This window comes from Pelodiscus sinensis, chromosome 2, assembly GCF_052426305.1.
Source record: "Pelodiscus sinensis isolate ZL-2025 chromosome 2, ASM5242630v1, whole genome shotgun sequence".
Taxonomy (NCBI): domain Eukaryota; kingdom Metazoa; phylum Chordata; order Testudines; family Trionychidae; genus Pelodiscus; species Pelodiscus sinensis.
In genome coordinates this window covers 69,270,217-69,286,513 of record NC_143053.1, presented here as the reverse complement: position 1 = coordinate 69,286,513, position 16,297 = coordinate 69,270,217, and the positions used below count along the sequence as shown (strand labels likewise).

Here is a 16,297-nt window from a genome sequence, read left to right as displayed (position 1 = left end):
TTATCCAGTTGAAACAGCAGGCAAAATTTAAGGCAGATGAATGAGGTCAGCTGGTTAAAAATAAACAGTATTTCAGGAATGTTTGTTTGAACCTAACCAATTCTGAGCAAACCTGGGTCATGCGAACTATAATGGTTAGCAGAAAATGCAGAAATTATGCACCGAGTCAGATAAATTTTCTTTCCAAAATTATCTTGAGCCCTGACCCCACGTTAGTGGATCCCAATGAAAGATCAGAGCCTTTTGTTCTTTCCTTTCCCCCCTTCACCTGTAATGTGTCTTAATCTAGACTCCCCCCCCAATCTGTAAATACAGTTTGCCAGTCTAGAGTTTTGTCTCACATAGATAGTCTCTACATTGTGTAACACATCCTTCCCCCAGGAAGAGATATTTTAGGTTTCACTAGTCCCTTTTAGGGACTAATGCTCCAAATGAACCTGCTCTTAATTTACATGGAAACCAACAGGACGGTCTAGGTTTTTTAAATATTTACCTACAATTCTTTTGAGATTACAAATAGGAAAAAGAATCTTGCCTACAATAAGTCATGCTTTGAGAGGCCTGAAAGGCCTAATGCTCTGCCCCAGATGGGGCTGCACACATCCACCCCATGACAGGCTCACTTTTTAAAACTAACATTAAGTCTCCCAAGTCCTAAGCTACGTACTGAGAGTCCAAACCTGACAATATCTAACGGACTAGAAATTAAAGAGAAGCTCTTCCACCACCATCAGCTGCATCTGTTAATGAAAGCTGGAGGACCCCAAGTCCCTCACCTTAAATGGGCAAACCATCCTGTTACAAAAGCTCAACATTCTAGGAGGAGTTTCCCCATTTCAGCAGACAGAACTATTTTCATCAACTTTGTGTTGTTATTTCTCAATATATTTAATCCCTCACATTATTATTTCCTCCTCTTCTGCCATATCCCATTTATTCTAACTTATTACTCCATGTTCACCATCAACTTGGTCCTTTGCCTCAATACATTGGCACTTAACTTCATTACCTTTTGTTTATGGTCTTTCCACCCGTTTTCAATCCATGTAACAGGACGCAGATTGAAGAAATCCATGTAAACTAATTTTCTGAAGTATGATTCCTGTTTTTCTATATTTTAAAATTTACCTCCTGAGAACAATGATTTCTTCTATTCTGTCTTCTAAATAACCTTGGGTATAACCTATACTCATTTCTCGTTGCACAATATAAGAGCACCATGTCCTGGATTCAACAAGGTTCTTAAGCACGTGCCTACTTTAAGCACAGGAGTAGCCACTGACACTGTGTAGCCAGACACGAACCCCATCTTGTTTCCCCCCTCCCAGAGAGCAAGAGAAAGGCAGTCAGCCTTTGATGTCCTGGGAACGCAAGTGTGGTGCCTGTCCCTGACTCTACCATGAACAGAAACCAGACAGTAAATGGGCTAGCTGATGACTGGGAGGCCTCCCGTCGCCGTGATGGCTAGTATCAGTAATTGACACGCCTGCACTGTCTCAGGAGAGGAATCTTCGCCCATCACATACCAGAGGTGCCCATTGTCTGCATTTTTCCCAGGTGTGAATTATGCTTTGCACCCTTCGTGGGAAACTTGGCATTCAAAGCCATTTTCCTAATTGGCCACTTGAGACCAGGAAGAAGCCCATGTGACCCAAGGGGTATAAAGAGGGGTTGAGTTGCCCACCCCATTTGAGCTTCAATCACCTACACCAGCTGGCAGGTATTGATTGTCTCCCGAGGTCCGTGGGATGCCCAACCTCGCCCTACTTCTTCCCGAGGGATTGAGAGAAAGACGCTGGCCACGCCAAGTCTGGAACGCAGGGGTGAGAATTGTACCTGCAATGTGTTTCCTTTATGTGTACACTTCAATTGTCACTCTGTTGTAAGTTTAGTTACTTTATTATAGTTTTCTTAAGTCAAGCTGTTTCATTTCTATTGTAAACTGCCTTTGGTAAGGTGATTTAGCTATAAACTTTGGAAATAAGTGGGGTGCCCTCATTCACTTATAAATATATAAATATACTGAACCAAGTTTCTTTATTTCTTTTCTCTTTCTTTCTCCTATAAATAAGCCAGTGCGTGTCAAGCTTCTGACTTGAACCCGTGCTGCTGTACCCGAACCGAACACAAACAAAAGACCTTCGGCCGGTCAAAAGGGACAGGTATAGGAAGAACTTGGGCGTTTTGGATCGTGTCACTTCCAGGGGACAGATCCGTTGGGGCACCTCTCAGCCTCCCCAGGCTGCCCGCTGCGAAGGGATTTCTGTATCCTAGCAGATAAAATCTGAGGTGTAATAAGCTCTTCCTATAAACTCGGGGCATCTGAGAGCCTGTTGGCTGCCCTCTGCGACAGGACCCCGGTCCTAGCAGTAAAGTCACAGACGTTAAACTATTTTTCAGGGTGCCCTCCAGACTCCTAGGCTGCCCACTGCAATGAGACTTTGCGTCTCAGCAGTTGAAGACTTGGGTGTAACACACACGCACACACTGCCCTGACCATTTCGGCTGACACACTGAAACCAACAGGAATAATTACTTAAAGTTTAACATATGAGTAAATTTCTTTTTGAACTGGGGCCCACATCCACTGCAAAAAAGGTATAGAAGGAGCAAGATTTGTCCCTGTATGGTGAATAATGAAAACAGAATAATAAATAAAAAAAAGTCTTCATTTTGCTGCTGTTTAAGGTGTATACTTATTTGTGTGTAGTCAGACTACTAGTTATTTTGGAAGATGTATCTGAATCCAAAAGTTTCAGAGACTTTAGCGTAATGTGAGTTTCATCTGAAAATTTGTACCAGAAGCATTTTATTTATTATATAATTGTCTCGCTACTCTATTGCTTAGAAAGTTTTAGTCATCTAATAGGATGTAGAAACAGGAAATTAATTGTGGTGAGGATTGTATTCCTATCTAAACTGCTTAGTATGTCCTCAAGAATAGCATAAGCAATAGCAGTGTGATTTTTTTTAAAAAAAGATTCCAAAACCATGAAAAAAAAGCATGAAAAGTTCAGAATACTAATATAGAATCATAAGGCTCAAAGAGCCCTCGGGAAGTCATTACGTCCAACCCCTGCCCAAAGCACGACCAACCCCAACTAAATCATCCCAGCCAGGGCTTTGTCAAGATGGGACTTAAAAACCTCTAGGGATGGAGATTTTACCACCTCCCTAGGTAACCCATTCCAGTGTTTCACCACCCTCCTAGTGAAGTAATTTTTCCTAATATCCAACTTAGACCTCCCCCACTGCAATTTGAGACCATTGCTCCTCATTCTGCCATCTGTGACTACTGAGAACAGCCTCTTTCCATCCTCTTTGGAACCTCCTTTCAGATAGTTGAAGGCTGCTATCAAATCTGCCCTCACTCTTCTCTTCTGCAGAGTAAACAAACCCAAATCCCTCAGCCTCTCCTCGTAGGTCATGTGTTCCAGCACCCTAATCATTTTCATTGCCCTCCACTGGCTCCTCTCCAATGTGTCTACATCCTTTCTGTAGTGGGGGGCCCAGAATTGGACACAATACTCCAGATGTGGCCTCAACAGAGACTGATAAAGGGGAATAATAACTTCTCTAGGGCTATGTCTGAACTGCAGGGAACACGTCTGTTTTTTCAGAACAGTTTCCGAAAAAGTGGGTGCATTCTTTCAGCATCCCTGTATTCCTCTCAGTGAGAGGAATACGGGAAGTTCCGAAAGAGGAAGTTTTTCTGAAATTTTGCCCCGAATTTTGGAAAAGCCTCTCCCCCCACAAAAAGCAGAAAAAGATATGCAAATTGCACTTCACAATTTGCATATCTTTTTCCGAAAAAACGCTGCTGTCTAGACGCAGCCTAGATCTGCTGGAAATGCTCCTCCTAATGCACCCTAATATGCCATTAGCCCTGTTGGCTACAAGGGCACACTGTTAACTCATATCCAGCTTCTCATTCACAGGGTGTAATCCACAGATCTTTTTCCGCTGAACTGCTACTTAACCAGTCAGTCCCCAGCCTGACAGTGCTTAGGATCCTCCATCCCAAGTGCAGGACTCTGCACTTGTCCTTGTTGAACCACATCAGATTTCTTTTGGCACAATTCCCCAATTTCTCTAGGTCACTCTGGACCCTATCCATACTCTTCAATGTATCTACATCTCCCCTAGCTTAGTGTCATTCACAAACTTGCTGAGAGTGCAATCTATCCCCTTATCCAGGTCATTAATAAAAATGTTGAACAAAACCAGCTCTAGAACCGAATCTTGGGGCACTCTGCTTGAAATCAACCACCAACCAGACATTGAGCCATGGATCGCTACTCATTGAGCCCGACAATTTAGTCAGCTTTCTATCCATCTCACAGTTGATTTATCCAATCCATACTTCCTTAACTTGGTGGCAAGACTTATGTGGAAGATTGTATCAAAAGCTTTGCTAAAGTCAAGATATGTCACATCCACTGATTTCCCCATGCCTACAGAGCAAGTTACTTCATGAAAGAAGGCAATCAGGTTGGTCAGGCATGACTTGCCCTTGGTGAATCCATGTTGACTATTCCTGATCACTTTCCCCTCTTCCAAGTGCTTCAAATGGATTCGTTGAGGATCTCCTCTATGTTTTTTCCAGTGACCGAGGTGAGGCTGACTGGTCTGTAGTTTCCTGGATTGTCTTTCTTCCCTTTTTTAAAGATGGGTACTACATTTGCCTTTTTCCAATCATCGGAGACCTCCCCTGATTTCCACAAGTTTTCAAAGATAATGGCCATGGGCTCTGCAATGACATCTGCCAACTCTCTCAGCACCCTTGAAAGCATTAAATCCGTCACCGTGGATTCATGTATGTCTAACTTTTCTAAATAGTTTTTAACCTGTTCTTTCTCCACCGAAGGCTGACCACCTCCTTCCCATACTTTGTTGCCTAGTGCATTTGTCTGGGAGCTGACCTTGTTTGTGAAGACAGAGGCAAAAAAAGCATTGAGTACTTCAGATTTTCCCAGCTGCCTCATCCAGTATGGGTCCCACACTCTCCCTAATCACCCTCTTATTGCTAACATGCCTGTAGAAATCTTCCTTGTTACCCTTCACATCCCTTGCTAGCTACAATTCCAAATGTGCTTTCGCCTTCCTGATTACACTCCTGCATTCTCAAGCAATATATTTATACTCCTCCCTAGTCATCTATCCAAGTTTTCACTTCTTGTAAACTTCTTTTTTGTGTTTAAGCTCACCAGGGATTTCACTGCTAAGCCAAGCTGGTCACCTGCCATATTTGCTTTTCTTACTGCTCATCGGAATGGTTTGTTCCTCTGCCTTCAATAACACTACTTAAAATACAGCCAGCTCTCCTGGACTCCTTGATAAGAGATTTGATGAGAAAGATTTGTCCAATCCACTTTCTAAATACCGACAAACAACAAAAATATATTTGGAGACAACAGGATTGATTCACATCAATGGAATAATATTTGCAACAAGAAAGCTTAACCCTGGATATACAGCATGTGAGTAAAAATGCCGATTACTGTGCAGTTCACAGACAGAATGCCAGTGGCAAATCAGAGACTTACAAAGGGTTCAGATGCTTCAATTTCTTAAATGTACCTGCGAGGATTTCTTGTATTCTATTAAACCACAAATCCCTGAAAAAGAGATAATAGGACATTTTAAATTAATAATTTGGATTTCCTTCCCATCAATGCCAAGAGTCATTTTAATATGTGAAACTAATGCATCTCCATACCCTTCTTCCATGCAGGTGACAGATCACATACATGGAGCTTGAATAAATGGAGAGCAAAGAGAAAAGTAATGGCAGTTGAGAGTAATCCCGTACCCACAAATATAGTGGCCTTTCAGATAAGTACCTCCATGCCAGCTTTCTGCTCTTCACTGGGTGAAAACCCTGTCATTCTGGATAAACTTAACTGGAGGGCAGAGCTGCTGCATGGTACCATTTGCAAACATAGATCCCTTTACCATTGCACTCTTCAGAAACAATTTAGCTTGCCAGGAGAAGGTAAGAGCAATGTGACTCAGCCTATACAGAAGGTTCAAGCCATCACATAGGCCACCTCCTGTTAACACAACAAATCAATTCATCATGGTCTTTATGCCAGTTTCACAGAGATTACAACAGGAAGCATGGAACCCTTCACATTGTCTGTATACAGATTACTGAGATTGAAACTAAACACACCGGCAAAATAAAGAGGTAGATCACTGAAAACAGGAACTTGCATGTATCTTTGGCAAGATCAGCAATCGTTATGGTTTCCCATAAACTCAGTTCAGCCAAAGACTCATAATTCCATACTAGTTGTTATTAGACAAAAATCAGTAGAAAACTTACTGAAGCAGCAGGTTTTGGCAGCAAGAAATGTCTGTGGTTTAGAAAAAGTGCAACATATCTCATTTTAACTCTAATTTAGTTTGAAGGAGAACATTTTGGATTAATTTGTAAAAGGAGATTACTGATTTACAATAAAAATACAAGGTTCAAATTCTGGAGTAATACCAGGGAATTGCAAATGGATGGATAAATTAAATGTACCTACTTTCTAAAATGTTTCCTTTGTATTGCTCTCCAGAAAGTCACCCTGCATGTTTATTTTTTCCTGCTTTGAATATCAAGTTGATGTATGGGCAGCCTAGAGAATTAGGAAAAAGGCACAGACTGAGCATGAAAACAGAAATTGAATAGTTCCAAAAGAGAGCTGTTCCCTTGTAAGAGAGGGTCTCTCATTTTCTAAGTGTTGGATTTTTACATTTTTCACAGGGGTGAGCTCTTTACTTTTTACTTGGCTGCTGCTATGTGAGTTCTTAAGCCTCGAGAGAGTCTACTGAGCCAACTCCTTGACAAGTCCTAAACTTGGCCCAGTTCTCAATGACTGGGCACAGAAAATCTCTTCCTGGGGGCAAGAAAATATGCAACCCTGTAAATGTTAGATTCTTCTCAATCCAAGTTAAGCTACAGATACAGGCAGTCCCCGGGTTACGTACAAGATAGGGACTGTAGGTTTGTTCTTAAGTTGAATTTGTATGTAAGTCGGAACTGGTACATATTGTAGGGGAAACTCTAGCCAAATATTTTTTTTAGTTTTGGATAGCATAGGGAAAGGTTAACTCCCCTCTAATGTTTGTTTTGCTGTCTGTTCCCCTGTTCAGAAGATTTCACATCTATTTCTGTCCCTGTGACAAACTCAGGACTAAAGGAGTAACTCATCAAATACCAAACAGCTCTGCACCATGCTTTGAGCTAATAGCTTTATTTCCACACACCACCCAGGGTTCTAGGAGGAGGGTCCTTTTTTTGCTAACACAATGAGGCCAGCACTTTGTTTGTTTTGGTGGAGTCTTTGTTTGCCCAGGGAGCCCAGCATGTATAGGGGGAGGAGGGGCGGAGAGGCTGCTTTTGTCTGCTGTTCGGCAGCCTGTTGCTGGCAGGGAGGGAGGGGGGAGGTGTGCAGGATGCGAGGCCGCGGGGGGGGGGCCAGCGGGCGTGGGGAGGCACTTTTCCTCTGCCCGGCAGTTCTGCGGGATCCCTGTCCCTGTGGCCAGCTGCTGCAGGCAGAGGCCAGTTGGAGCCGGCCGAAGAGGAGGAGGAGGTGGATTCTAGGACCCAGGTGAGCGAGCCCCGGGGACGCTGCTGCGCTCAGGGAGCCTGGCATGTATAGAGGGGAGGAGGGGCAGAGAGGCTGCTTTTGTCTGTTCGGCAGCCTGTTGCTCAGGGGAGGGGGCAGCCTGTTGCTGGCAGGGGGGTGGGGGGGGCAGCGGGCGTGGGGAGGCACTTTTCCTCTGCCCGGCAGCTCTGCGGGACCCCAGGTGAGCGAGCCCCGGGAATGCTGCTGCGCATGTGCGGGAGTTGCCTCACCCCGTTCGTATCTAGGGATCCGACGTAAGTCGGATCCATGTAAGTCGGGGACTGCCTGTACTGTAAATTCTCATGAATAAAAGCTGAAACAGTCCTACATATTTTAATTGTAATTTTAGCCATCTTAATATTTTCAAGGAGTAATTTCATGTACTAGTCACAGACACACATTTTAAAGTTGGGAGTAAACAAACAATAGAAAATGAATTCTAAGACATTTCATTTTAACTTGTGACTAGAAATCTGGGCTGGAGGGTCTTTAAAAAACTAACCATCTTGTTAGTCTTTAAAGTGCTACATAGTCCTGTATTTTGTTTAAAAAAGGAGGTTTCCTTTGTGAGTAATTCCAGTTTTTAAGTCAAACTTTCAGCTTCTCTTTTCTCTGCTTTTTTCCATTTAATGAGACTTGGAATGACAAGATCAGCTTAACAAACAATAAAAAATGCCATTGAGACACATCAATACTTTGGTAAAATTAAGAAACTATTTTCTCTCTTTTGTTATACAATGCAATGGTTCAATAACTATCTACATAATCAGAGGGATAGCCATGTTAGTCTGAATCTGCAAAAACAACGAGAAGTCCTGTGGCACCTTAGAGACTAAGATTTATTGGAGCATAAGCTTTCCTGAGCAAAGACCCACGACATCAGATGCAGCTGACAAAGACCCACTTCGTCTTTAAGGTGCCACAGGACTTCTTGTTGTTTTTACCTACATAATGAAAATCCAGAAGAGCTAAACTTCTGGTTTCCCAGAAAATACATTGTCTCTCCCCAAAACAGTCATTATTAATGGTGAAAAGTATCTGGGGCTGCTGCTATTTTAGTGCCACAATTGTAGCCACATCATACACCAGAAGAACAAAGTAAAAGCCCCTTAATGGATTAAATGTATATTTATATTTCTAAAATTACAGGTAAAACTTTCCCCTTTGGTGCTTTCCTGTGGCAATTAGTGATATACAGTACACTTAACTTTGAATATTTTGGCTTGTGTTAGTTTGTGCCATAACCCCTGAGTGCATTTAAAAACTAGAACAGAGGTGGGGAACCTCCGGCCCCATGGCTACATGCCTTTCATCAGGGTTAACTGCTGGTGGGCTGCAAGATGGTTTGTTTACTGAGAGTCTGCAGGCACAGAGCTCTGCTACTCCCAGCTGATGTGATTCAAAATTCCCAGCCAGTGGAAGCTGTATGTAAGTGGTGGCCTAGCCTTCAGGTTCCCCATCCCTGAACTAGAATCTCAAGTATATACTTAAGCTTGTGGCTAATACTGTTTTGGATTGTCTTGCATTTATTCATATACTATACTCCTCTCTCAGGGAATGTTAATAATTAACTAAGACTATCTAATAATTCTGCATGCTCATTTTATATTATTCTCACATCCACCAATGCCTCTGACTTTGCCCCCAGAGTCAAAGCAGCATAGGGAATCAGTTTGTTCCACTTGGGATTTTTATCTCCCACCTGCTGAGACCTGCAAACTCAGCTGATGGGAGGAGTTCACTTGAGTGTTTCATCTTCGCAGGGAGATGGAGTGAGGGACGAAGGACAACTGAGTCTTTTGTCCTCTGTAATGTTCTGCAATAATCTGGCTAGTGTGAATAGATCTTTCTCTTTTTGCTGGATACTACGCCTTTTGATGCAGATTAGCATTTTATGCTAGTAAATGTCTCTTTCCTTTCTGGTGATTCAAAAGGAAGCTTGCAATACAATTGCTCAAATATTATCTTACAGTAAAGGACACCAATATTATAAGTGACATTAAAACATGCAGCAACTAAAGTCTAAATCATAAACACTTTTTTTTTCTAATACCTATTTTAACAATAATAGCACACAGAAGAGCTAAAATGATTCCAGCCATGATTTGAGCACTTGGGGACGTTGGCATAAAGTGACACCTGGGCTATGTCTACACTACAGGGTTTTTCGGAAAAACTCCACCGCATCCAGGGAACGCAATTGCTCTGCCGCTTTTTTTTTTTTTTTCGGAAGAGCAGATGTCCCTGTATTCCTCCTCTCATGAGGAAGAAGGGCTCTTCTGAAAGAGGAGGCTTTTCCAAAATTTGGCCCAGTGTAGATGGGCCAATTTCGGAAAAGCCTCTTCCGAAAAAACTATCGGAAAAAGATACGCAAATTGCGGAGCACAATGTGTAGTGTAGCATAGACATAGCCCTGGCCTGGCAGCATTACAAATGGAATTAAAGAATTGCTACTCCTGGGGTTTGATCCTGAATCTATACAAATTTAAGGGGGCCAGGAATGCAGGATCAAGCAATAGAACACCATGTTTCTATCACTTAAACTTGTCTATGTTAGCACTTTGTTAACAAAACTGAAAGCTGAAATTATTTCAGTGTTCCTTCCCCCCAAATGGCAAAAACTGGAAAATGTTGAATCCTTTCACAATAAAAGTTACTTGCCATTTTTCAACCAAATGCTAATTATTTAAAGAGCAGCAAAAATGCATTTAGCAGGAAATAAATTAATCTCTTTAAGCAAACACTATTCTCTATAGGACATCAATTCCCCAAAACTGTGAGGCTTCTTATGGTCCACAGAGCACCCAGCAGTAGACAACAAATCTGTTTGGACACATGGTTCTGGCTTCTTCTTGCTTCCACCTCTAAATCACATTAAACCACATATGTACTAAAGACTTCCTGTTAGAACAAAAATGCACAAAAACATTCAGAGAATTTCTCCTCACAACAATCCCATTGGCCAGCTGTTATCCCCATTTTAAAAGATGAGAAATTTAGGCTATATGATATGCCCAAGATCCAACAGGAGGTCTGTGGGCACAGCACAAACTTTGACCACTTCTCCACAATCTCAGGCTATCATCCTACAGTGTGGATCAGCCAAAGAAAGAACTGAATAGTAACATAAGCAGCCTACATGTTTCACATCAAATTTAATACATTCTGTGTTTTTAGTCACACAATACATAAGAACAAATATTCTATTCGCATGCTGTAGTTCCAATTCAACACACAGTACAAAACACAACTGAATGCTATGCCACAGATTCCACAATATGGCCATAGAAAACATAAATATTTTTATGGAGGTCTAAATGGACTTAGCAGTAGCTTAATCCATGGTCTGTGTTTGGAAGTCTAATTTTAGCAGCAATAGAGGCCTGCTCTACAGTACTGAGGAGGAGTGATCTAAGTTGCACAATTTTAGCTTTGTGAACAATGTAGCAGAAGTCAACTTACTTGGATCTACTTTCTGGGGTGTCTTCATTGTGCTATATCAACAGGAGATGCTCTCCCATCAGCTATCTTTGCGCTTCTCATTCTGGTGAAGTACCGGAGTCAATGGGAGAGTGATTGACCCCGCTGGATTGATCGCTGCCCCTCACCTCAGCCAGTAGCGTAGAGATATCCTGAGGAGGGTTTTAGTGATAAAAACAAGCAACATTTCTAAACTAGGTCAATTCATCTTGTGTCATTTCATTCCTCTTCTTCTATCTGAATAGTTAAAAAGGAGGGAAACACCTGATCAAAGGAGGATGAATAATGAAGCTGTCAGTTAAGTTGGTTGTCTTTCAGTATCTGGGCATTGCAACTTTGCTGCTTTGCTCATGGTAGTCATCATATAAAATTAGTCTGGGTGTTGGGAAATTATCTTTGTCAAAAGCAATTAGCATGAGTTAGCAGTCTATTCGCCACTGCCATTTGTCACTCTAAATGCTGCAGAATGACTTGCATTGGGCTATTTAAAAATTAATCTAGGACCTTATGGCAACAGCCTTTGTGAAACCTTTGTTCTTTTCATAACATCACTTCTGTGCAATTATGCTTCATGATTCAGCTATCCCGTCTGTCCCCTATAGCTCTGAGAGATGATGTATGCTGGGGTTAACATCATTCAGCCTGAGGGACTCTTTTGATTATGGTTTTGATCTTGCATTTATAATATACGAATGCAAAGGGGATAAAAATTAAAAATATATTTTGACAACCATCAGCTCACTCCCTGGACGACATGACTTGTGAAGAGTACAATATACAAGAAATACTGTCAGGAAAGATTTACACGATCACTAATTTATGTCTTCAATAGCTCCATCTCTAATAGGGAGAAAGAATGAAGCACTAAAATGAAAACCTGTCTTCTGCAAGGGCCACCCACTTTTTATTGCTGAAAAATGTTCAGCAGTTAAGTTTGAATTAGTCTGAAAAAGTTTGGATGCTTAGCCAAATTTACCTTCAGTTTTAAGATTTCTCTATCCCTCCCCCTACTCCAATTCAACTACGTTTTCTCCTTTCAACTTATTCTTCTTACCTTGGACCCAGGGCTCCTGATTTCACAAATTCCCAAAACGTCCCCCAGATTCACAGCTCTCTCATTACAAGTGACTACCTCCTTTGCCCTAGCCCCAAATGGACTCCTAAGATAGGTGATTTCCTATGGGGGATTTTCAAGTGGGGTGCTATTTCTATTGGATTCTGTCAGGTTGCCATATTCAGACCTTACACTCTCTGGAGAGTTCCCCATCAGAAATAGTCTCCAGAAAGTACAAATTCACATCTTTAACTCCAACATTTGCAAGATCCAGGGACATCAGTTTGCTCAACAGATATTAGACCCGGTTAGATAGAGTTCAGCCGAGTCTGAACGTCAAGGAGAAGGACTAGAGAAGGGATATTTTATCTGAGCTAAACCAACCGTTTAAAGGGGAGGGGTGACAGGTTTGTAGAAATGTCAGAGGTGCACAGAGGAGGTCCAAGTCCCTCCCCCTCCCAATCACCTAAGGTTCTGGAAAAGACTTTGGGTGTGGGAGGGGCGCTAAGTGTGGGCCAGGGTTTGGACGCTGGGTGCAGGCTTTGGGTTGGAGCAGGAGGTTGGGGTACTGAAAGGGATGTAGGTGTAGGCTCTTGGAGAACATTTGGGTATGGGGGGTGAGGTTTCGGGCTCTGGGAGGGAGCTTGGGTGTGAGAAGAAATCTGGGGTGCGTTCCTGGGACAGAGTTCCTGGATGCTAGTTCCAGGGCTGCAGTAAAGAAAGGGGTGAGGGTTGCAGGCTCCAGGAGGGAGCTTGAGGACAGGAGAGGTGGGTCGGGGGGATGCAGGCCCTGGGAGGGAGTTAGAGTGCAGAGTAGGTGCAGAGCGAGGGAATATGATGCGTACCTGGGACATGCCCTCTGGCAGTGGCTCCTAGGGAGGTAAGATGGGGGGAGGGGGCTCCACATGCTGCTGCTGGCAGGCACCATCCCCACAACTTCCAAAGGCAACCAGGTCACTTGGGGGGGGGCAGCACATGGAGATACCCCCTATCTAGGGGCCCCAGAGATGCACCAGCAGCTGCATGCAGAGCCAGAGCAGGCAGGAAACTGATCTAGCCTCGCTGTGCTGCCAGCAGTGGCGGCAGGGGCCCTTAGGCCCTTTTAAAATTGCCTGGGGATTAGAGACAGGCTCGGGAGATGCACCAGCAAGGCACCTGAGAGCAGCAGATGGGGCTGGGGGAGAAACCCGGTCCCAATCTTTGGTGGAGCAGGGCCCCTGATCAGGAATATTCCTGGAGTCCAGACTCTATGGTCTCACATAACTTGTAAAAGGAACAGGAGATCTGAGCTGGTTTGCAATTTTGGTAACACTGTTTTAATTTTTGAGACCCCCATTATTCCTGGCCTGCCGTGTGTCTTGAGAAAGTTAGTCAAGCTCTGAAGAGGGCCCCTGACACTCAAGTGAAGTGAGGAGTGGGAAATTCTCCATTCCCCTGAGAAGAATGCTCTGAATACTACTAAATTATTTCTTGCAGAGACTGTTTATCCCCAGAACTCATAACAATTCTTTTGCAGGGCAAACTGCCTTTAGAACAGACCAAAACTGTAGCAGGCATTGCTCTTCCTTCCACATTACCCAAGCCAAACTCTATTCTAAGCTAGCAATATCCTCTGTATACATTTCCAAAGTACACTCACTTTCAGTAACTTGCAGCTTCATGCTGTCTGTCATACATTTGATTACCGACTGGATTTGCTGCCCTCCTCGGATACAGTCATGAAAAAAAACATTTCTTGAAACGAGAAAACAGAACACATAGATTCCGCTCCCAAGCCAGTGAGAGGTTTCAATGGCAGAGCCTTGCTGAAATATTAGTAGCACATGATAAATGCATGGCGCTGTAATTCCTTATAAAACAATTGCCACTCAGATGATGGCACGTTCCTTTGTAAAGCCTCATGGCCCAGATCCACAAAGAGACTTACTGCTTGTAATGCTGAGCCACCCAGTATAATCCAACAAACCCTGGGTTAGGCATCTTTGGTTTCCTATGCAACATTTGTTCCTGAAAATGGGATATAGAAAATCCAGAACATGAGACTAGGAATGGTGTATGCTAGTGTGTATGCTAGGGGCATGCCCTAACCATGGCACTATAAAATCATTCTCATGCTCTCTGGCTCAATGCCTATTTATTGCAAAGTGAAAAAAGTTCATCAGGAGAGGCTCAGGGAAACCCACAATCAAGTATCTCACAGCCCAGTGGTTAAAGCACTCTCCTGTGGAGTTCAGAACCCTTGTTCATCTCTCTTCTCTTCTCATCAGGCACAGAAGGGCACTGAACTAGGAACTCCCAGCTCCCGAGTGAGCTCCCTAACTCCTGGGCTACAGGGCACCTCCTGCCTTACATCATGTTTGGACATGTGCTCCAAGAATATATACCACATTGAACCCTGTAGTTAAGACAGGCAGGGCGGTGCCTAGGTTCACCTGGTGTGAAAATTGTGCTGAGGCTTTGGCATGTCATAGTTGTCCACAGGTCAGCAGTGTGCACGTCCACTCAGACAGACTTCCAGGGCACATTTTACAATGAAAATTGAGGTTTAAGCATCTACCAAGTTTGGCGGGGGAGGGTTGTGGCTTGCAGTAGCACCTCAATTTGGGATTTACATGACATTCCTTTGGGGATCTGAGCCCCTCTCAGACTGAAGGTGCTATACAAGGGCTTACAAGTGAATCTCTGTGGGAACTGCTTCCATGGAGCCCTGCATACACTCCTTGCCTCCCGGAGTACAAAGCATTAGTATTATGCAGAATTGTGGACTACAGAACCAAACATTGCTACATCTATCCTCACAGAATGGCTGTGTAGGTAATTACTCTGGGACCCTATTATAATAAGTCCCACTTTCACAGTATTGAAAAATTGTACTGGACAGATGGATCTTTTCTTAGGCTGATACATCTTAAGCCAAGGGCGTGGGAGGAAGTAGGGTATTACTGCTAATGGGAATTGTGCAGTGAATTCCCAGAGCACATATCACTGAACATTTACACCTGCTACAAAACAGTTACTCCTCAGAGACTTGTTTTATGTAATTACATCCGATGCTCTTTCAAGGGCATCTTTGTGGAGTAAGGGCATCTGGTTAGATGAAATTGCAGGTGTGTATTTTCTAGGAATCACCCAGGAAATATCTCTCACGATATAGAGACAGCAATCTGAACTGAAATCAGCGACATCAACTGCAGTTTTCCACAACATTATTCTACTGCTTTGTTTCCCATGTGCCTTAGTACAGTAGATATACAAGAATACACAAATGTCATGTCCAGCTTTCATCAAAATAACTGTCTTCAGAGCAACAATGATTTCTTCTGCTCTCATAGTTTGGTTGGATCAGCAATAGTGGTTTTTTTTTTAATTAAAGAATCAGGAACACTTCAGCAGCCTGCCTAAAGCCTCACGAGCAAAACCCCTCCGACACCCCAGCAATATCCATGCCCCAGATGGCTCCAGGCCTCATACACCGGTGGGGGGGTCTTAGAACCCAATCCCAACTATCCCGAACAAGTTCTGTCCGGTTCCAAGAAACCAGCCACAGATCCCAAGTCAATTTACCCTCCGGATCTTCCCCACAAATCACGCTGAGCCAATCCTTTAGCATCTAACATCTAAAGGTTTATTGCTACCAGAAAGAAAAGTATGAGAGTAAGGTTGTTAAAGGAATAGTACTTTACATGCATCGAATCTCCCAGTTCTTGATGCAGGCTCTAGCAAAGATGTTATAGCTGCTGGCTTAGAAGTCCTTAGTTGCACATCCTAGGTTAGGATGGGTCCACAGTTCTTTCCGGCTCTTCAATCCCTGCACTGCTGCCTCTGGGATGAAGTGCTGAGCTGAGTACCAAGATGGAGTCAGCCACATGACATCTTTATACATCCTTCCTGGACTCTTCTTGGCTGCAGCAGGTCACCTGGCCTGTGGCCTATCACTGTGTTCCCTGCTGGTAGCCCTTAGGTGTAGGTCACCATTCCTGAGGTGCGTCCTTGGCCCATTGAGTGCTATGGTCCCACAGGGCCTCGCTAATTAGCATGTCCATAGGCCGGGCTCTGCCCAGTGCCCAACCACATTCAGAGAGACTTCCAGTCTCCATACAGATTACAGATTCCTAACTCCACACACAGACATTATACAGATATA

At 43.4% G+C, this 16,297-nt stretch overlaps 1 protein-coding gene across 1 annotated transcript in view; it reads right to left on the bottom strand.

The window, feature by feature from the left end:
- PXDNL (peroxidasin like) overlaps window positions 1-15,483 on the bottom strand; it is a 109,052-nt gene extending 93,569 nt beyond the window's left edge. Inside the window, 1 exon segment of the mRNA XM_089776000.1 lies at window positions 15,199-15,483. Coding sequence (XP_089632126.1) covers window positions 15,199-15,483 — 285 coding nt within the window.
- Between the last annotated feature and the right edge of the window lie 814 nt (window positions 15,484-16,297).